This window comes from Phlebotomus papatasi, chromosome 2 (assembly GCF_024763615.1).
Source record: "Phlebotomus papatasi isolate M1 chromosome 2, Ppap_2.1, whole genome shotgun sequence".
Lineage (NCBI taxonomy): Eukaryota > Metazoa > Arthropoda > Insecta > Diptera > Psychodidae > Phlebotomus > Phlebotomus papatasi.
The window spans coordinates 6,229,156-6,251,471 of NC_077223.1; the positions used below are offsets into that span (position 1 = coordinate 6,229,156).

Sequence of the window (22,316 nt, forward strand, 5' to 3'; positions counted from 1 at the left end):
AGCTCATGAGATGCAATTCAAACAACTATATCGCCAAAAAAAAGTCTGGTGATCCAAAGTGGATTCGAACCCGGGAATGCCCGAAAATTTTTACATTTACTAACGGAATTGTGAGCCTTCCACTATGGAATAATGATTATGCTCATAGGCAAGATCGTCCGTTGTTACGACAACTAGAAAGAAGACTCCGATAGAACAAAATTTACGACAGCGACCCATTTCGTTTTTGGACTACGTTTCTGAAGCGGAGAGTCGCCAGGACTGGAGGTTAGTGCGAGACACCTGACCCCTTAAAGAGACGTTTCAGCTACCTAAATCAGTAAGTAAGATCGTCCGTTATTGGACGGTAAGATCTCTGACTCGACAAACAACAAACTAACAACTAACTATCTAGAAAAAGACATATTCAAATGTGATAAAACATAATAAAATGCAACCCCTCTGTCCTAATCAAGCATCCAAATTGCAGACGAGGCGCTCCTAAACAGTCAATAATGGACTTAGCAGATTTTTTCAACACGAAAAATGTCCTAACACGATTAATTAATAATAATCACCGAATTTGCTTTAAAGCTTCTTGACAAAAGTATTGATGTATCGAAATCTTCGGGATGAAGAATTCCGACGCGATTATCGGAATATTTACAAGGATAAACATATATTTTCATCTTAAGTCTATACTTCAGTAGACCAACTTGTACCCTCAGTCACGCTGTGATGTATGGAAATCCTCTGAAACACCGAGAAAATATTAACCGAAAAATTAATTAAAGCATTACTTCATACGAAGGCTGACTGGACTGAACGCACGGATTAGATTGTCAAGTCTGATGCGATCACTCTATTCACTGACGATTCTCGTGTTGAAAAATCGGAGCTTTAAATTAGCGAATCTGAGCCTCTTGGCCAATACACGAATGTGTTGCAGGCTGAAGTCGTCACAATTTTTCATGAAACTCGATTGTTAAAAATTATAAAAATAGTAAATATCCCTGGGAATTTAGAGTGAATGTGAAGGGGATGCATAAGGGGCTCAATCGGTGGGCTGGATGCAGCGGGCAAGTTGACGTGGACACGTGTTAAGAATGTGACTAGAGCCAAGGGGTGACTCATAAGTAATCAAAGTGGTTCGAGTTCCCTGAACAATGAGTAAATTCCACGAGTTCTAAGGCCAGATTGGCTCGAGTTCCCCAAAATGAGTTATCCCTTGAGCCCAACACTATTCCAAGTCATTTCAATGACGCGCGAATAACCTGTTCATGACCTATCTTTTATACGCTATAGTAAAATTTTGCTTCTTGGGTACATATAATAGAATAACCAATTTTTTTCAACTAGAATTGAAAAAGCTTATTGCAAGTACCGATTTCCATTGAAAATTTGATGTTAAAGATTAAAATAGGTTCCATTCCACCAATAAAAAAAGCAGTCACCATTTCTCTTTGATCTTTTAAAGTAAAATTTTGCAAAGTTCCAATAAAGTTAATTCCACTGAAGACTTCAGTAGATGTTTTTCATAAAAACAATTCTCTTACTATTACTTTTTTTCTCATTTCACTTTGGAAATATGTTTTATAATTAAAAAAAAATACATTTGTAAAAAACAACATATTTTGAATATGATAAATATAAAAAAAAGACTGAAAAGAATCCTAGAATTAGGAAAAAATTCCCTTTCATACTTTGAAAACACAATTTTTTTGAGAAATAAAACACATTTTTCTAGGAAACAATTTTCGTCAAAAATCGCATTTTTGACAGAATCTTGACGTTTCAATCTACAACTAAAATATAAGATTTCCTTCAAAAAAGAAATCTTTAACGAAAATTGCTCCCAATGTGCCTTTTATTGCTTATAGACACTCAACAAATTTATGTCCATATTGAAGTAAATTTTCTTACACATGTGCAGAAAAACTGTCAAATATAGGCATAAATTATCTATTTCGTAGAGGCCTTTATAGCCTTCTGTCCATATTGAAACATATTCCCTACGTTTGTGCAGGAAGAACTCTTCAATATGAACATACATTTTCTAGGGAGCAATTTTTGTCAAAAATCGCATTTTTGACAGAATTTTGACGTTAACCAAAGTAGACAGTTTCCTTCAAAAAAGCAATTTTTGACAAAAATTGCTCCCAACGTGTCCTTTAAGGCCTCTAGACACTAGACAAATTTATGTCCATATTAAAGCAAATTGCCTAGACATGTGTAGGAAAAACTGTCAAATATGGACATAAATTTTGTCTAGAGTGTGGAGGCCTTTATAGCCCTTCACACTAGAGACATTTCTGTCCATATTGAAACATATTCCCTACGTTTGTGCAGGAAAAACTCTTCAATATGGACATGCATTTTCTAGGGAGCAATTTTGACGTTACCCAAAGTAGACGGTTTCCTTCAAAAAAGCAATTTTTGACGAAAATTGTTCGCAACGTGTCTTTTATGGCTTCTAGACACTAAACAAATTCATGTCCATATTGAAGCAAATTGCCTAGATAAGTGTAGGAAAAACTCTCAAATATGGACATAAATTTGTCTAGTGTGTAGAGGACATAATGACCTCTACATTTGGAGCAATTTTCGTCAAAAATTAATTTTTTGAGAGAATTTTGACGTTTCCACCTACAGCAATGTAATTTTCATCAAGAAAAAAAATAATCGAAAATTGCTCCCAATGTGTCCTTAATGGCCCCTACACATTAGAGAAATTTATGACAATATTGAAGCAAATTCCCTACGCTTCTGTAGGAAAAACTATTTAATATGGACATAAATTTCTCTAGTGTGCAGAGGCCATAAAGGCCATTAAGGCCTCTGCAAACTGAAAGCAATTTTCGTCAAAAAATGTATTTGTAACAGATGTCCTTCAAAAAGGCAATTTTTGACGAAAATTGCTTCGAACGTATCCGTTATGGCCTCTATACGCTAGAGAAATTAAAGAAAAACTCTCAAATATGGACATAAATTCCTTTTGTGTGTAGAGGCCTTTAGAAAAACTGGACATTGCACTTTATTTTGCAAAGTGAAAATTTTAGAAGTCATGAAATGTCTGATGAAAAATTGCAAAATTTTCAATGGTGGATTGAATACCTCTTCTGCCCGATTCAATGTGTTTACAGCCACAAAAGTCGTATAGATTTTAGCAGCAATTAAAAACGAGATCAAATTGGTAAACTTTCATGTTAGATGGATAAATAAAAAAAAATGCACGAGGAATTGGCGCACTTTCCACAATGAAATGCTGTTCATTCGCCTCCAACATCATCCACTCTATTTTTAAGCAAATTTTTCTTCAGCAGGAATTAAATAGGAATCAAAAAAAAAGTAACAAAAAAAACTGTAACACGAAACAGCAATGAACTACGGTATCTTTTTTTCTTAATTCAGCAATGAAAAAAAAACAAAATAAGATTATGAAGAGATAGGTAAATAAGAATAAAAAAAAACCAAAAGGAGAAAAAAATACACGACGTCAAATCAAAACAATATTTAGTCACTTGATGTCTGTTGGATTGGTGGATGAGATTGTATGGAGGAAAGTGAGTTATTCCAACCTGCTGGGCGCCCTGGAACGCATGATAATAGCACGACACGTATGTCATAATAGCCCTCTCATCCGGTTTTGGTGTATTGATCAAATCTAATGGTTAAGATTTCAGAAATTCATTAATTTCTTCATCGTACCTGCTTTTTATCTCACTTTTTTTTCTCTCAAAATAAAAATTCACCGTAGAACGCCACAAATAGAGAATCACTTTTGCGCAAATTAAATAAAACTCACCGTCTGGATCCAACATTCTCGGGATATCGAGATACTTCTCAGCCACATCGAAGGCCGTATTGAGATTCTCCAGGGGATTGTCTTTCGAAAGTTTGCTGTAGTCAATCAAATCTGGTCTATGGCGATGAATCAGAGCGCAGAAAGCTAAGCCATCCTGCAAAGAAGAACTCAAAGTATTACCAACAATTCATCAAAAAGGCGGGAAAAAACCCCAAAAGAGGGCTTACCTTGAAGGAGAGATGGAAGTTCTGGACATTGACATTCTTGTAAGGTGCCGTCTTGCGCTGGCACCACAGCAGGAGACCCTCCTTGGCTGTCATCTCCTCCACCGAGATGTCCTGGATGGCGAAGCGCAGAATAATGGTCCAGATCATTCCCAAAGTCATCTTCAGATTCCCATCGACAATTTCCTCAGCGCCAATTGACACCAACTTTACACCCTTCGATGCAATAAAGTCCAGAGCTTTGTTCACATTGGCAATCTGCAATTGATCCCAATTGTTAAACTATCCCTCTACGACCTTCTAATCAAACGATATATTCCATTTCCCGGCTAAAAAATCCGAGAAGAAAAAATGGGAGAAATTGGCAAATTGTTTTTCTCAAAAGCAAATGATTAAATCTTTGCCATTAAACTTCACAACTGTAAAATTTATTTAAATATTGAACAAAAACTGTCGCACGTGCTTCTATTTTCTATCACAATCAATTGATACGAAGACCCAGTCTAACGGCTAAAGTTGAGTTTGCGATTTTGCGAAGTGAAAACCAAGAAAGAATATTCAAAAGAAAATATCTGTTAACTCTGTCATTCTTTGTTAATCACAGCTTCTGTGATTTTACAACTAAGTTAATTATTTCCGATTTATTATATGCTTAGATTTTCGATAGGGGAGAGTAAGGTAAGTTCAAGCTGCACAATATTTTTTTTATAATTCCTACTTTATATATGGTAATAATGGGTAGCAAAGCGTCCCAGACTTTGCGAAATGCTCGAACTCGTGACTCAGATGCTATACCTAGAAAATACTTTCGCATCATTTACCATTTAGCGGTTCTCAACCGATTTGAACCGCTTCATAAATCACTCAAAGCATGCTCCAAAATTGTTTTAAAAGTAATAGAATTGATTTTCGGATACAAATTTTTCTCGGCAATGAACGGGTTCATTACCGGTTCAGAACCGATTGGATCTGGTTCAGTTTTATAGGAAATTCTAAGACCTTTCCAACAAGTTCAAACATGACCTCATTCATATGTGCAATTTACGACAGGAGTTTTCTAACTAAAATCTCCGACGATTTCAACAACGAGAAATAGAGTGGAACCCGTGGAACCTCAGGAAAAATTACCCCACTCACTGAGGTGTCGAGATTTTCCAAAGGGATCCCCTTAAATTCCCTTGGAAAATTTTCCTTAAAAAATCGCTCGGAAAATTTGGCTAGTGCCAAGTGAATTCCCGATGAATTCAAGGGGAAATTTTATGGGGAAATTGCTATCGGCATTCTTGGAGATTTAAAGAGGAAACTTCCTCCTAGTGATAGGTAAAATACCCTTGCCATTCCTAGAGGATTCCTATAAATTTTCCGAGAAAAAGTCTTCGAATTTTCCATATCATTCTCGAAGATTTCCCAGAGAAATCGAGGGGAAAATTCTTCCCGCAAGAGGAAAATTCCTTCCGAAAATACATGAAAATTCCGAGGCTAGTTCAGGGGAAATACTGGGAGAAATTCTGTAAAAGTTAAGCTTATACTTCGGGCGAGATGGTTTTGTGGTTGCAAAGTTCACATAGAACATCGAATATTTCATAAATCAATAGGGGAATTCAAGCAGCTGTGTGAAGGAGCACCATACATGAAAGTCATCAACTGAGTAACAAAAAGGTTAAGGTAAAAAATAGGGAAAAAAATTGAAGAGACCTAAAAGAAAAAGAAGTACAAAGATAAGAAATAATAAAGGAAAAAAAATCAAAGAGGAATGAAAAATGTGGGGATTTTTTTTAAAGTTTTCCCAAGGATTTTCCTGAGAATTATCCTCAAGTTTTTCCGATCTTTCCCGAAGAGTTCCCAAAGATTCCTATGAGAAAAGTCCCCTAGTTTTTCCGACCCCTGACTTTTTCAGGGAAGTTCACGGGTATATCCCTGGGTAAAATCTCTAAGTTTTCCTCATAATTCTTCGGAAGTTGGCCGGAATTTCCTTAAGAAAAGTCCCCATTTTTCCGTATCATATTATCGAGGATTTCTCAAGGGGAGCCAGAGAAATCTTATTCCCCGAGGTGGGGAAGATTCCCTAGGAAGTTGCGTTACATGCCAATTCAGCTTTGTTATTTGGCCTCCCCCAACTTTTCCCTACCCGTTGGAGAATTTTCAGTAAGGGAGTGTTGACACTTCTTGGGGATTTTCCTATGGAATGGTGCGGATTTTCTTTATAGGGTTCCGTTTAAAATTAAGGGCAGAATCATTAGCAGTAAAATGCTCGCCGTAGCCTCACCGTATTTCGTTAATTTACGCATTTTCATTGCAATTCTTACGCAAATTTTTCATTACCGTATTACCTTATCTCATACTCGGTGACACTAGGTGAAAATAATACAAGAAAATTGAAAAAATAAAACGAAAATACGATAAACGATGAGCAAAAAAACTGTACGATTAATTTCTCTTACAGTTTTTTTTGCTCACAGTTTATAGAATTTTCGTTTTATTTCTTCAATTTTCTTATATTATTTTCACCTAATGCCACCGAGTAAGAGATAAGGTAATACGGTAATCGAGAATTTACATAAAAATTGCAATGAAAATGCGTAAATTAACGAAATACGGTGAGCATTTTACTGTCAATGTGATTCTGCCCTAAGGATGTTTATTGGAGAATACGAATCAGCTTTTAGAAGCTGATTAAAAGATCTACATGTCAATTTCATCTAAATTCACTTTTTTCCAAAGGTTCAGGTCCTCAATAGGGTTTTTAATAGGGGATCCCGGAATGATACGGGGTTTTTAATACGAGATGCCAGGATTTCAACACTTCTTGAATTAGGATTAATCCCGGGACCAAATATTAAATAAAACCGGACACTGGGATCCTGAAGATCTTGAGGCATTGAAAATCCCGGGATCCTTCATGATACTTGATATCCGGATTCCGAAAATGAATCTTAAAATCCTAGATTTTTTTCAATCCTAATTTACATTTCCTAGAATATTTCGTTCAAATATAGGTAATATGGAGTAATTTGAAATCATATCTAATTTGGAGCTTATAGAGATTTCCTAACAGTTTTAGGTGGCAAAAGGAAGAAATAACGAAGAAGTACTTTCGAATGTAAAGTCTTGTACTTCTTCGTGGTTTGCTTTTTTCTCTTTGAGCATCTGAAAGAGTGAGAAAATTTTAAAATTTCAAAATAGACAAGATTTCGAAATACCCCATCTTAGCCTATCACCGGAAAATTCACCATTTTGTATTATTGATAATCAAAAGTCAATCACTTTGGAGGTCTCATTTTGTAACCGATTTGGTTTAATTTGGATTTTTTTTGGAAAGGTCCTGACATTTCTTATCTGACTAGGATAAGTGTACCAAATTCCGGCCACTATTTTTGTTCCTCAAATTTCCATGAATATTTAGTTTTTGCTTACTCTAGAGATTATACAATGCGAGAAAAATAACAAAAAATGTCACTTCGACTAAAGAGATGAGGTGAAAAAGACTTTGAAAGAATTCCGGAAGGGCAAGGAACTATATGAGAATGAAGGTGGCCGGAATAGGCCACCAATGCTATGTCTACATTTTTATTCATTTTAAAATGTATTAATTGATTAAACAGCACTCCTTATAAGAGTAACAAAAAAATCAATTTGTATTAAAAATATTACATTTCAAACTTGAGACTTTGGCTCTAGCATGCAACTATGCCGAAATTTGGCATACTTACCCTATAAAAGTCTGAATCAGTAATGAATTGATTTAGTAATCGTAATTGTTTTTTTTTTCTCGAAAAACATTTTTTATTTGCGCGTAAGCATGTTACTAAAAGATTTACATGTTTTTTTGCTATCTAGTTGTATGAAAATTTAAATTTAAAAAAATCTAAATATCCCATCGATTGCAATAGTGTAATTTCCGCTTTTGTCAACCATATGAAGGGTTATGCTTCATCTTAAAGTAAAATTGTATAAATACAATTATAGTGCTCTGATTATTGCATAATAATGTGCGACATTTGGTTGAAATTTGAACATTTTAAATAGTTTTAATTCGACAAATTATCTCTTGAGGTTTTGGCCAAATGAATGTGCTTTATTACTTGTTGGTCATTTCTTATTATATGCTACTTTTAGCCAAGAAATAAGATAATTTTATAGCATCAAAGCAGAAGTTAACTCTTTCGGGATCGTATACTGACAAAAAATGGGGGTGCAATTAACTTTTTTTCCTCATAACTTTAACACTTTTTAGGTGTAAAAACATATCGACATTTTTTAATGTTAATTTTACACCCTTTTAAGGGTAAAATTAACATGGAAAAGGGTAACTTTAACCCCTAATACACCTAAAAAACACAATATTTACTCCGATTTCGGATCAATACTGCAGAGTAAAATAAACATTTCCGGATGTTATTTTAACTTTTTCGGATTTCTCTCAGTGTAGCATATAGGGGAAAGTACTCTCCCTTCGAACGTTCATGCCTTCGAATAATGTGAATTTTCTTTTATTTTTTCTAAGAGATTTTCACATTTATACTAAATATTAGTTAGCTTATAATCAATGATTGATAATTATGTGCAAGTCTCTTATGAAAATAAAAGAAAATTCAACTTTATTCGAAGGCATAAACATTCGAAGAGAGAGGACTTTCCCCTACAGAAAGCCAATTTCAGGATTTTTTGATAAAGTCATAGCTCTGAGTTAATATTAGAATTTTTGGGGACAAATACTACTTCCATGAAATGCAGATTCTCAAGTTTTTTTCCTCTTGAAGAGAACATGATGATTAATCAACATTGCGTTCCACATTGTGACACATTCTACATACTTTTAAGATTTAAATGTCCTTCAGGAGTTTATTTATCCAAAGAACATTTTGTTAGTTTAAACAAAACTGAAGCACTCTTATTTTTTGCTTTGGCAAATGCTTTTAAGTTTGCAATTTTTAAAACTAAGAAGAAAGGTCAAGTGGGAGGCGGAGATACATAGCAAACAAACTTATGGCACATTGAAAAATTTATGGGACACTTTGCTCAAAACTCTGCTATGCAGTTTTATTCCCTCTCCATTAAACAATTTCTAGCTTGACTTTCTTGTATTCTCAGAATATGCGCTTGAAATAGAACAATTTAATGTAGGTGTAGGTAGTGTAAAAGTCAGTAGAAAATATCTAGAGATATATGGAAAATATGTATGCCAGGTATATACAAGTATTTTCAAGTGCTGAGGTCATCCACGACAATTTCACGACAATTAAGTAATTCTTTCAATAAAAGTGAGATAATGCCAAATGAAAATGAGGTAAGAAAAATTGTTTGTTTATTACAAGCCCAAACGGAAACTTACCTTGTGGAAGCGCATTTTTCCTCTATCGGGCTTTGGTAGTGTCTCACCCGAAATCACCTCGAGGAGCAGCATGAGTTTGAGTCCATTGCGGAAATCATCTTCGATATTCTCAATGGCAGTTCCAGCTTTCCGCAAGTGGCTGTTGCACCAGGCCGTGAATGTCTGAGGAAGAGATGAGCCAGAGAAAAGAGAGAAACATTTTAGCATTAATGCAACTTCATCATCAAAAACACGATGGATGCACATGGATTGGTGAGAAAAAGAAAAATCAACAGTTAACAAACTGTTCAATTTTACATTATTACTTTTATATTTTTTCTGCAATAATTCTCTGTTTGTGTTTTGGAATTTTTTCCCTCTACCGCTTCTTGTTTTTCTTTTTTTTCATTTCATTTTATCAATTTATTCATTCATACAGCAATGTGACCGTGAAAATTGCACAAATGAACACCTTTTCCTTTCCCCTTCGAATCCAAAAGTGTAAAAAGATAAACAACTATAAACATACTTTGGTGGGCTATTTAGTATTCTCTCGTTTATCTCTTCACGTTTATCCACTGATAAGAATTGTTTAAGCGGAAAAAATCGATACAAGTGGAGGATATTTTAACATTCATTAAACGATTTGGACTATATTGTTGCTAATGTAACGATTTATCATTGTGAATATCAGTTTGAATTGGCAGAGAACACGATAATCTAAGCACTGTAAAAACCTATTTTACATAGTTATATATTGTATCGAAAAATACTTAGACATATAGGCTTATTAAGTAAAAAAAATCGAGATTTTCCAAAGAAATTGAAACACTGGCACTGTACCAATTTTCGGCCAGCTTGCAATTTCGGCCACTTCTTTTGTTCCTCAAATTTCCATGAATTTTTACTTTTTACATATTCCAGAGATTACACAACCCAAAAAGACATAAAAATATAGCGTTGACAAACGAAATAATGTGAAAAACACTTTGGAAAAATTCCTGAATGGTAAGGAACTATGAGAATCAAGGTGGCCGAAATATTACCCATATATTTCGGACTATGTCCAAATTTTTATTCATTTCAAAATATATAAGGAAGGATTTTAAAGAAAAAAATGATAAACTATGAAAGGTTCAAAGCAACCCTCCTTAAAAAGAAGTAACAGAAAATTCAATTTGTATTAAAAATATTACATTTCAAATTTGAGATTTTGGCGCTGCATGCAACTATGCCGAAATTTGGTACAGTTACCCTATTACCCAATTTTCCATCAGTGTAAAAAATTTAATAATTTCCTCTAATATCATTGTTTCATCCAATTTCTTTTTACTGCTGTTCTACTGCTCAAACTCAAAGCTATAATCCGTTTTTCATCCAACTTGTTATCACTATAGAGCTTAAACTTTAAGAGATATCAACTTCCGGTCTTTGATAACCCCCCAAAGTCCGGTGAGGTTATTTTCCTTTATACCTCGGGTCAGGGTAGTGCGAGGGCAAAGTGCGACCCACCACCGGAAAGGTCTCGACCTCAGCTACAACATACTACAATTTAAAGAAAAAGCATCGTCTAGTTTTCGAAATATTCGAGATCGATTAATCGAATATCGATTTTTCGATTAATCGGACCTTCGATTAAATCGGATGAAATTGGACTTTCACAAGGCTTGTAGTACTCCACGAGAGCTTTCCAAAACACCAAAATTTTTTAAGTTCTGACAATTAGAACTGGAGACATGGCTATAATATCAGCCTAAAATTTCATCAAAATTGAAAATGGAACTCCCGAGATATTCGACATCAAATTTTCAAAAATCGATTTTACGATTCATCGGACCTTCGATTAAATTGGATAAAAGTGGGGTGCTCAAATAGTTGTAGCATTTAACAAGAGCTTTCCAAATCACCAAAATTTTTCAAATTCTGACAAATAGAACTGAAGATATGGCCATTTCAAAATTCAATATTTGACCCTTACAGCTCGGATCAGGGTAAAGTTTGGTATCGATCGAAAGGTCTTATGCCCAGCTATAACATACTAAAATTTGAGCCAGATCCATGCCATAGGGGCTGAGATATTGAGAAAACAATATTTGGGGGTGTTCCAAAATGGGGGGTTGGATCTGATATCACAATCTAATGTCGTCCACCGGAAATTTAACCTTTGCCGAAAATCGCTTGTTGATATCTCTTTCCGTCCTCTCGCCAGAAGCGTTTGTGCTACGTAAAAACGGCCGAACGGACGGACGGTCACGAAAACCGATTTTTAGCGGGTATGATATTCGTGATGTATTAGAGTCAAAACATGTGAATGCAAATTTTGAGCCCGATCTGACGAGGTCGCATTTCACCTCGGACCACAGAAGCTGAGATTGTAAAGAATCTCAGCTAAAATACATAAATGCTAAAAATTAATCTAAAATGAAATGGTTAAATGGAAGTTATGATACTGGCTGTTGTAAACGTCAATTATTAATGCTTTTCATCACGCTGTTATTGACCTATCAGACGAAATGTATTCACATCTCGGTTTGCGAATGTTACTTCATAATTTATCTTCACTTCAACTGTCTTAAACAAATCATAAATTATTAATAAACATGACAAATGCACTAAAACAAAACAGTAGAAAGTGTTATAAAAATTGTTGAACTATGCAAAATCATTTCTGTAACACTTGTCTTGATGTACCATAAAAGTATGTTAATCCGTGCAATTATGATCAAAGGGAAAATAAAGGGGTTTTCATTTTAGCTATAACTATTAATTATAGTAAATCCTTTTTTTCTGCAGATTTAAGTCTTTATACTTACTATAATTTAATATTTTACCAATTAAACTAATTTTTTTAGAGCTCATTAGTTTGAGTGATGAATAATTTATTAATTTTCTTACATTTTTCCACAATTTGATATCTTATGATGGTAGTCTATTAAAAAATGAGATGGTCGACTTTATGGAACGTTTGAGCTTGGCAAACTACGGCAATAGATGGCGCTGAATTTACAAATTTCAAGAGTAATCTTATCTAGCAATATAACAACTGTTCTAATTTTCACGCATGGCATGTAATACCGGACACTTATTTTGTTTATCGATATTCTATGTTTTTTTCAATTTCTAGAAGTCGTAAAATTCCAAAGAAACGATTTAATGTCGCCTCTACGAACGAGATGCCGTAGAGAAATTATTAGAAGAATTTTGCAAGAAGAAAAGACTCAGAAATTTGGTGTCCGATATAGCACACAAAATAATATTGTTACGATATTATATCCGATATTACGTTTTATAGCTACACTAGTAAAAATAAAAAGGTCAAATTGATTCAAATTTGATGCTTTTGCAAAGGATGGATCAAATTTCGAACTCTGAATGTACATTTATCATAATAGAACATGTTAATTTGATCCATCCTTTGCAAAAGAATCAATTTGATCCTTTTATTTGAATTTAAAAATTAGTCTTAAAAAGAAAGTATTAAAACTTTCAATTTTTAAGAATATTACATTTAGAACTTAGAACTATGGGGCTTAAATGCAACGTGTCCGAAATTTGAAACAGCTTCTTTTTCTTGCATCAAACACAAGCCACATAACCTCAAATAAAGCCGTTTAACATTATTTTCAATTTCACATAATTTGAAGTGAAATAACAACTAAATAAATTCTGCAAAATTTCAAATAATTGTCCAATAAAATCTTTTATTTTTGCAATTTGTTTTAGCACCCTGCATTGAATCACTGCAATAAATTTTATTTTCATTGCGTAAAAAGTTATTGTGCCAAGCCCATAATATCCATTGGAAAAGTATAAATTGTTATCAATTGAGTTTCGTGGTAAAATATTGGGTAAACTGCAGACTAAACAGAGTAACGATCCCTACTTTGAAGTCTCAAAAAAAAACTACATAAATTGCCCGTAGAATTTTATGAACTATTCTAGTCAAAAATAAATGTATTTGTTCCTGACATAATTAAAATCACGCGAAGAGAAAAAAAGGTATGTTTACAATTTTTGGCGATGAGTGAGAAGAAATTGTTGGAAAATGTGTCATAAATTTATTTTCTCCAACAACACACACCCAACTACCAAGAAAAAAAATCCCTCTGAAGGTGAAAAACACATATAAATAGCCACACGGCAAGGGAGAGCAAAAACACGTCTCTTTGAGAATGTGACATTTTCATGGTCCTCATCTCATCCCGAACTATCTACTATACATAATAGTGTTTTTGCTCTGAATGTTATGGGAACTTTTACGAGCTCACAAAAAAATAAAAAAAAGTATAATAAATAAATTGTCTTGCAGAAAGATTGCGATTTTTAAGTATCAAAGAAAGCATTGAAAATTTATGATAAAATTCATTTAAACCAAGTGCAAAAAAATCTTTTAAAATTTTTTCAAGTTCATTCACATCAAAATTACTTGAATCAAAAATAGAAAAGAAAATCTCTCTCGCCATCGCCAAAAGCTCTGTTTTTTTCTGACTGCTGCTTTTTTGCCAAATTTTATAATCACGATGAAAATATGCATTAATTGGGGTCATTTTTCCCATAGAATCCTCTGCAATTTTGATGATAAAATAAACCATCCTTTGTGTGGAAAATTTTCACTGTCTTTCCTCACGTTATAATATTCCTTGATAAGCTCAATATGGAAATGAGCTCTGAAGCAACACAAAACAAGTTGATGCTGAAGAATGTAGCATTTTTCTTTCACATTCTCTATCTCTCACCTCTAATTCAGCGTCTTATAAGCAAATATTATCATATCTATAGCTCTCCTTCAGCATGAAATGACATTAAAACTGTACATTTTCATCTTATTTTTTTTCTCCTATAGAGGAGGATGGGGCTGTGTCATACACGGGCAGTTTCAATTTATTATTTCCTTCTATTTCTGAATCACTGCACTAATGAAGTATCATTCGCAATAATTTTTTGAAGACTTCATGATAATAATAAGGAATCTGAATCTACTACAGAATGCATTTCAAGATGTTTCTTTATGGTGTCTACACACTAAAAGCAATTTTCATGAAAAAATGCCATTTAGGGTAAATGTCCTAATTCAAAACCATTTCCAGACGCTACAACTTTGACAGAAGATTCAACACATAAAGTTCATATTTTTTTCTAAAGAGAATTACATAAATTTCCTCCTTGACTCTTCTAGAATGTTACTGTTTAGTGAAAATTCTTTAGATATAATTTGAAATCTTCTTAAATACAAGAAAAATACTCGAGCGTAAAATGCTTCTATTGGAAACATATTAATCCAAATGGAGACAAGGGAAAGTTTCTAATTGGAAACAAACAGTATGTAAGTGAAACCGCGACGAAAGGCTTCCAAAACCTGAGTTCAGTATTTGTTCTTATTCCTGGTCTTTTCTCCTTTCCCATCTAAAACAATAAGAAAATCTCTCCAAAAAATCATATTTCCGGTGTTTCCTATTGAAGCATTTTCAGACACTTCAGTAAAACCCATTTTTTCACGAAATAGGTAATTATTTCATTTGAAAATTTCACGTACCGTTAACAATAAAGATTAGCACTTAATTTAACTAAAATTAGCCAGAAATATGACATAAATGTTAAACAAAACGAATAAACAGTCAATTTATTGTGTTTGTCATTGGAAAACATGGTCGATCGATGAAAATTTCGATAGTGACACTTTTAATTTTTCTGTGAAATTAACAAATTAAAATTTTGTGAATATGAATGGATTTTCGCTTTATTTGGAGCAAAATTAACTAAATAATGAAACTGTGGTATAGAAAATATATAAATATAATAATAAATACTGTATTTATCGTGAAAACAATGACGTTTCCATTTGGAGTAGCGAAAATTCATTTGGAGCAGGTTTTGAATTAGCTTAATTTACCCTATCACAAAATTTGAGTAGTCAATTGGAAGTATTTTGTAAAGATACATAATAAAAGCAAATGTCCTACATTGTTATTCAATATTTTATCCCGAAACACGCATTTTGAAGAACCTAAATAAAAGCCTCAATTCTGAGATCAAGATCAAAATCAAGATAATTTCAAGATTTTGGTATACTGGAATCAAAAAATCCAAGATGTCTAATCTGTCAAATGTTTTAGAATCTTGAAATCCAAGACACAAACCATGTGGATTTTAAGATTTCCAACTCTGGAACCAATATTTCAAGTAAACATTGTGAAAAAACCGAGGTAGATAAATAGAATATTTGGGAACCGGAGTTCGTCGGGGGATTTGGAGTTCTTTAGGAAAACATCAACCCTTTACCAGAGCTTTCGGCTCGATCTCCAAGTCATCATCAATGGCTTGAGCAAAAAGAGAGACTATTTAATTTTCTATCCTAACAAATATTTCTTCTTTCCATTTACACTCGAGTAAGAGTGACAAATTTAGTACAGAAGAAATATTTGTTAGGATAGAAAATAAAATAGACTCTCTTTTTGCTCCAGCCACTGACGAAGGCTTGGAGACAAAGCCGAAAGCTCTGGAAAGAGTTGATGTTTCCAGAGTAACTCCAAATCCCCTGACAAACTTCGGTTCCCACATATTTAATATTTCAAAATTTCAAGATGCCAAATTTATTGTTTACTTTCATAACTAATTTTTGTAGCAAAATAACAACAAATTCTGCAAGGATGTTAGGATATTTTTCAGAAGTGACGTTTCGTTAAGTGTGGAAAATCTTGAAACGTAGGTGTTATCAAAGACATTTTAAGAAGTTCTACAAATGCATCACGTCAGAATATGAAATCTTGATCTTGGTTCTGAAGGTACGCGAGGGTCAGTGTCAAACTGGTTTAGGGGACAGTTTTCCGTGTCCAATAAGTTATTTTAACCTATATTTAACATAAAAGTTTGTAAGCCTTTTCTTTCAAAGAATTTCTAAAATTCCAATAAGTGATAAGCTTAAAAAATAAAAATAAATAAAACTTTTCAAAGCTTTTGAAGTGCTTTCGAATTGTATTACTAATTTTTCAGTAGTTGAACAAATGTATTATCTTGAATATTGAAGATTACAAAACTTAAAATATTTATATGCAATTTACCGCAAGAATACGATTTTTCGGATTAAGGCTATAATTCTTGAGAGAAACATATATGCAATGGCAACTAGTGTGAGTAAAATTTTCTTACTCTGTGATGTACGTATCTCGGGTTCGAATATCTGGAATTAAATATATTTGATTTGCATCTCGTGAGCTTCACTACACTTGACTCCACAGGTCATGGGACTGCTTTGACCATATACGTAAAGCTAATCTAGAAATCTTGCTTTCGAGAAGGCGTAGTTCCTCTATGGCATATTGTTACACAATTATTATTATTAATATTTTCTTCTCTAAAATTGAAAATTTTAAAATTCTATTACGATTTTATAAATGATTTGCCACAATAACATGATATTTCGCCTTTAGGCTATAATTCTTGTGAGAAACACATAAAATGACAACTAGGTTGAGTGCGAATTACGAAATGTTTCACTCGACAATTTGAGACAAAGCTCGCGAGTTTTACTCCGGGACTGAAAGAATTTTGTCTCATTTTGGAGCGGTATGAGGAGTGACGGTACTTCATAGGATACCAAGGGATTCCTTATCACCCACCCGGCTTTTAATCTGGCCCACGACTGTTTGTAAACTTAAGGGGAAAAATAGAGGTTTTGAAGCTTAGTATGACGGAAATTACATACCACTCGATTTTTTTCAATGTTTCTCCCTGAATTTGACCCATGGCTCTTTTCTCTTTTAATACTTTCTGTGCTAATAAAATAATAGGTATTAGTCAAATTCTGTAATAAAATCTTAATTCTGTAATTTGAACGCGTTTTGGTTAGAAGTTTTAAATAAGGATTAATTGTTCTATCTCTGAAACTGCCCCAGTTTTGTCTGAAATTACCCCACAGTGAGGAACTTTCAGTCAGTCTGTCATTTACTTTAAATCGCATTTCTCATCGTAAACAAATGGAATTACCCTTGAGCCAGCCTCTCAAAAGAGTCTCAAAATCCACTTAAAAAGTCATATATGAACTGCCCCCCTATTCCCTATATCAAAAGAAATTAAGAAAACAAGAGATATCTCTTCTATAGACTTTTTTCCCATAAACCCATCTTATATTCACTATAAAAATTTCTTTTTTTTCTATTATCAAAATGTTTGAAAGAGAAAGAAATTCTCAATCAAAGTGTCGTCCAATCTACATTTTTTTTTCTTTCTATGATGCCTCAAACTGTCGTCTTGACGCCTTTTTTTCCGTGGCTTTCCCATTGATCTCTCTTAAGCGGTCGATTAGACGTGAAAATTAACGGGTTTGAGTGTTGAGGATGAAGGAGGAGAAAAAAAAGAATGTAGGAGAGTAGCTGAAAATTTCGATAAAATATTGAAAAATCAACTGTTGAAGAGTGTTCGCTTATTTACTAATACACACGCTTCGAGCCATTTTTGGACGCATGAAACTTGATGCCTGCTCCACATCGTGAAACACAGAGAAATCCCCACAACGCCGATCTCTTCAATGTGCCGCGATCTCAGAGAAATGCTGCTGTATTAGAGATTTTTTCGCTTTTTTTTCTCTATTTTCCCGCACTTTAAATACGGATTTATCATCAATTTCTAACCAAAAAAAAATTTATAAAAAAAAGAAGAATCACTAACCCATCATTCATCCCTGTGAGTCAAAAATCAATTGATCGGCAAGCTCACGAGATCCAACTCAACATCCACCCAATTTCGTACCAATCTCGTCATCATCCCGATGATGATGCTTTTGGTTGGTGTTTGTCACGAAGAACATCACTGATGTTACATTTGGAGTATTCTTAGGTCGAAAAAAATATATATTTCAATGTTTCCTTGCAGAAGCCAGCGAGCCACACACAATTTGCGTGGGCAGTGGGCGAGAGTGAAAAGATGAAAATATACAGCTGATGAATGCTAAAAATAACCCCTTATAGATGGTGCGTCCCTCTACCTCCGTCATCGGCTGAACCAGCCTCATCACACACAAATTCACCCAATTATTGCTCAATCTTCTAATTCAATTCATACTCTGATCCCTTATTCTGTGAATTTTAGAAGTTTTTGCATTTAAAATTCATTTTCCGAGGCTGATTTCGTGGTGTTCTAAATGTTTAAAACCCGCACCGGCCAAAATCCCGATTAATCAAAATCTCGTGGAAACAAAATCCAGAATAAAATAAATTAAAATCTCGAAAAGCCGAAATTCCGAATGATCGAAATCCTGAAAGGGACGAACGAAAATCTACTGAGGATAATGTGTGGAAACATGTCCCAATTGCCTCTAACCGACACGGGTGCAATCATGGGGAGCTATGACCTTTTTAAGAATTCGGAATCTTGATCCATTCAGGATTTTGTGTCTTCGATATTTTGGTTGGAATTTTAGCCCATTACGAATTTCGGCCCTTTCAGGATTTTGGTCCAAAGAATTTTGGCTTTTCGGAATTTCGATCCATTTAGGATTTTGGATTTTTGGGACTTTGGCCGATTAGGAATTTCGGCACATTCAGGATTTCGACCTATTCGTGATTTTGGTCAATCACGATATTGGTTTTTCGAATTTCGACCCATTCGGGATTTTTTTTCTTTTGAGAATTTGGCCCATTAAGAATTTCAACCCATTCGGGACTTCGACCTATTCGGGATTTCGGTCAATCAGGAAATTGGCTTTTCGGATTTTAACACATTCAGCATTTTTGGCTTTTCGAGATTTTGACCCATTCAGGATTTTGGGTCTTTGGGACTTTGGCCCGTTAGGAATTTCGGGCCATTCAAGATTTCAACCTATTCTGGATTTTAATCAATCAGGATATTGGTTTTTCGGATTTCGGCTCATTCGGGATTTTGGGTTTTTGGGAATTTGGTCAATTGAAAATTTTGACTATTCAGGATTTTGGCCCATTAGGGACTTAGTATTTTCGGGATTTTGGATTTTTGGGACTTTGGCCCATTAGGAATTTCGGACCATTCAGGATTTCGACTTATTCGAGATTTTGGTCCATCAGGATTTTGGTTTTTCGGTTTTTTCTTCCCATTCAGGATTTTGATTTTTCGAGATTTTGACCCATTCCAGATTTTGGAATTTTGGGTTTTTGGGATTTTGACCCATTCTGTATTTCGGCCCATTCAAAATTTCGACCTATTTGAGATTTTGGTGAATCAAGATATTGACTTTTCCAATTTTAGCCTTTTCAGGATTTTGGCTTTTCGGAATTTGGACCCAATCCGAACTTGGGCTCATCGGAATTTCGTATCATTCGGGATTTTGGATTTCCGGGATTTACAGTTTTTCGGACTTTGGTCCATTCAGGATTTTGGTTTTTCAGAGTTTTGACCGAGAGCCAAATATCTTAAAACATATTTTATAAAAGTCCAAACTTCCTAATTGATTTTTCCGCAATTCCGCGTTATTCGAAATTCAAATTTTTACCCTAATAATGCAATGCAATATTACGATTACTCAAATAAAAAGAAATAAACACCTTCTGGATATATCAGGAATCATAAATTATTCTTTTCTTAAACAAGTAAACAAGTCTTGTTCCTGATAAATCTTTCGATCAGAGCCCAAAAACAAAACCTTTTCGTGGCTTGGTAAAAGAGAAACACAATTAACTCCTCCAAAAGGAGTTCATTTTCTTAAATACCTTGATTTACGTTTACATAACGACAGTACTTCGAGTTTTAAACTATCGTCAGCCTAGAATATCTCAAAATCCTAAATTAATAAGCAATTTTATTGGCTTAGGCTTAGGTCGACATTTACCAAAAAATCTTCCTTGATAAAAATTAAGAGTAATAAAGCCATATGGGTTAGCCCGCTCAGCTTTATACGGGCTTCAGACCTAAGGCTAGACATATGGTTTCACTTCTGTAATTACTTATTAATCAATATGATCTTATGGTCTTTGCACCGACGATAGATCATTCAAATGTCTATTAATCAAGATTTTTTAGGAAAGTGAACTTAGGCTTAGACATTAAAGAGGAATAATTCATTATATTTTAAAAAATAAATTGGTTACTATTTAGGTTTTTGAGACTTTTGGGAACTAGGCTCAACATTTAGTCTGAAGACCGCTTTAGATCTGTCCTGGATTACCTTGTTCTCATCCTAAAATCGTAAACTTGGATATAGCCAAAACCCCATTGCAAATTTGAATCGGAATTGCTTTGCAAAAAGAAATACAGAGAAACTGAAATTTTAGCCTGTTTATAACACGCCAAATTACGTTTTAGTCCTAAATCCGTAAAATTAAAAATGTACACACTATACATTGGTTTTATCAAGAGACATTTCCAGGATCATAAAAAATCTAAGTAATAGTAAGATGCAACATTACGATTCTTTAATAAAATCGAAAAGTTGGAGACGCTTATGCATTGATTAAAACTTTTGAAAATGAAGAGGAACGCTTGAAAAAACTGAAAATTCCATAATTTGCAGAATTTTCAAAGTTTTAAGTAATAAAATTAATAAGGATTATGATTATTTTATCCTAATAAGTTTTAGAATTGCATTAGCTGTAAATGTACGAATTGAATTGAAACATTTCGTCTTACACGTAAAAAAGCTTTTAGACGTATACGGCTATTTTTTTCTAAATTTTGCACAAGTTTTTGAAAACTTTCATACAAATTATTTAAAAAAAAATAGAATTATTTTATATTTTCCAAAATAAAGAAAAAACATAATTTCGACTTTGCACTTTGCTAAATCCATTTTAAATTGCAAACAACTTTTTTTGAAATTCAATATAAGTTTTTAAAATATTATAAAAGTATTAGAAAATTTAAAAAAAATCTTTGAAAGTGATAATAAAAGTTACAAAATAAATGTAAAAAGAATATTTTCTAGCGCCTACCTTCTTCTGTTGTTTTTCCCATGCTGGATCAAGGAGTCCCTCTCGCTCCCATTCCTCCTCCTGCTCCATATACCCATCCCCACTGTATCCATCCCCATAGTAGACTCCGTTCTCCATCCTTCTCGGCTCACCCTCGTCCTCGAAGTCGATTCAAGTTGCTGCAAGAGACAACCAACAAGCACCCACTATTAATCACACTTTGAGCACAAGACGCACCTCCTAACACTTCAAGTGTCTCACATGCCCAAGGGGAATAACACACTTTCAGGGGGTCTCTCTCAGACTCATCAATAGATCAACTTCTTCTTTTACTTGCTTTATGATTGGCACAGAAATAATACAAGAACTCCCACAGAGTTTAATGCTCGGAAGATGTTTCTATAACGTTTCTATCTCGCCTGATAACTATAATTTAAATTATGCAATTACATAATTGTGATAATTGAAAACAAAAAACAAGTCAATGGCCTCAGAAGAAATTAAGCAAATAAATTTGATCTGCAGGGTGTGGCAATTGAATTGGTGCATAAATTCATCATAATTATCCATGCTTTTTGGCATCTTTTCATCTTTAAAGAAAATTTATCATTGAAATCAAGATACGCCAATTAAAAAATTAATTACCTCTGTTGTAAACTTGGCACTTTTAGTTGAAGAGATGATATCGATATTTTCATTGACGAATAATTTATTTATTTGTGAGGCATCCAATTCAACAATGTAAGTTAACAATAAATTAAGCACACCGTACAAACATTAATATACAAATATAAATATAATTCGTGCGATTAAATCAAGAAAATTTCATAAAATCAAAATTCACATCCTTTTCTTTCTCAAATTGTACACCTTTTAGATCGGTAAAATTTTATGAAATCAAAATTCGTGTCTGTCTAAAGATCTGCATAATTCTGTCCTACTCTTTCACACTTTTCTTCTTCTTCTTTTAAATATCACACCAAATTTAATTTAGTTGAATCTAATTTTGGGTGGGAAGGAATGAGATATTCATATGCAAAACGTTTAAGAGAGAAAAAGAAGTGAATTTTAATTGTAATTTTCCTGATCTAAAAGGTGTGTCAGAATCATTAAGGTTCTGGCAC

General features: G+C 33.7%; 2 protein-coding genes across 4 annotated transcripts in view; one reads left to right on the forward strand and one right to left on the reverse strand.

The window, feature by feature from the left end:
• Window positions 1-22,316, forward strand: part of LOC129802273 (clathrin light chain) — a 101,639-nt gene that overhangs the window by 55,742 nt on the left and 23,581 nt on the right. The window lies entirely within an intron of this gene.
• Window positions 1-22,316, reverse strand: part of LOC129802258 (alpha-actinin, sarcomeric) — a 44,170-nt gene that overhangs the window by 12,455 nt on the left and 9,399 nt on the right. Inside the window, exons 2-6 of one of the 3 annotated variants that reach the window (XM_055847943.1) lie at window positions 21,214-21,371; window positions 9,341-9,502; window positions 4,012-4,266; window positions 3,785-3,938; window positions 3,558-3,643 (exon numbers count right to left, since the gene is read on the reverse strand). In XM_055847943.1, coding sequence (XP_055703918.1) covers window positions 3,558-3,643; window positions 3,785-3,938; window positions 4,012-4,266; window positions 9,341-9,502; window positions 21,214-21,330 — 774 coding nt within the window. In that variant the 5' untranslated portion in view covers window positions 21,331-21,371. Of the gene's footprint in view, window positions 1-3,500; window positions 3,644-3,784; window positions 3,939-4,011; window positions 4,267-9,340; window positions 9,503-21,213; window positions 21,372-22,316 lie in introns of all 3 variants that reach the window. The other 2 variants (XM_055847942.1, XM_055847944.1) reach the window with 2 other exon arrangements.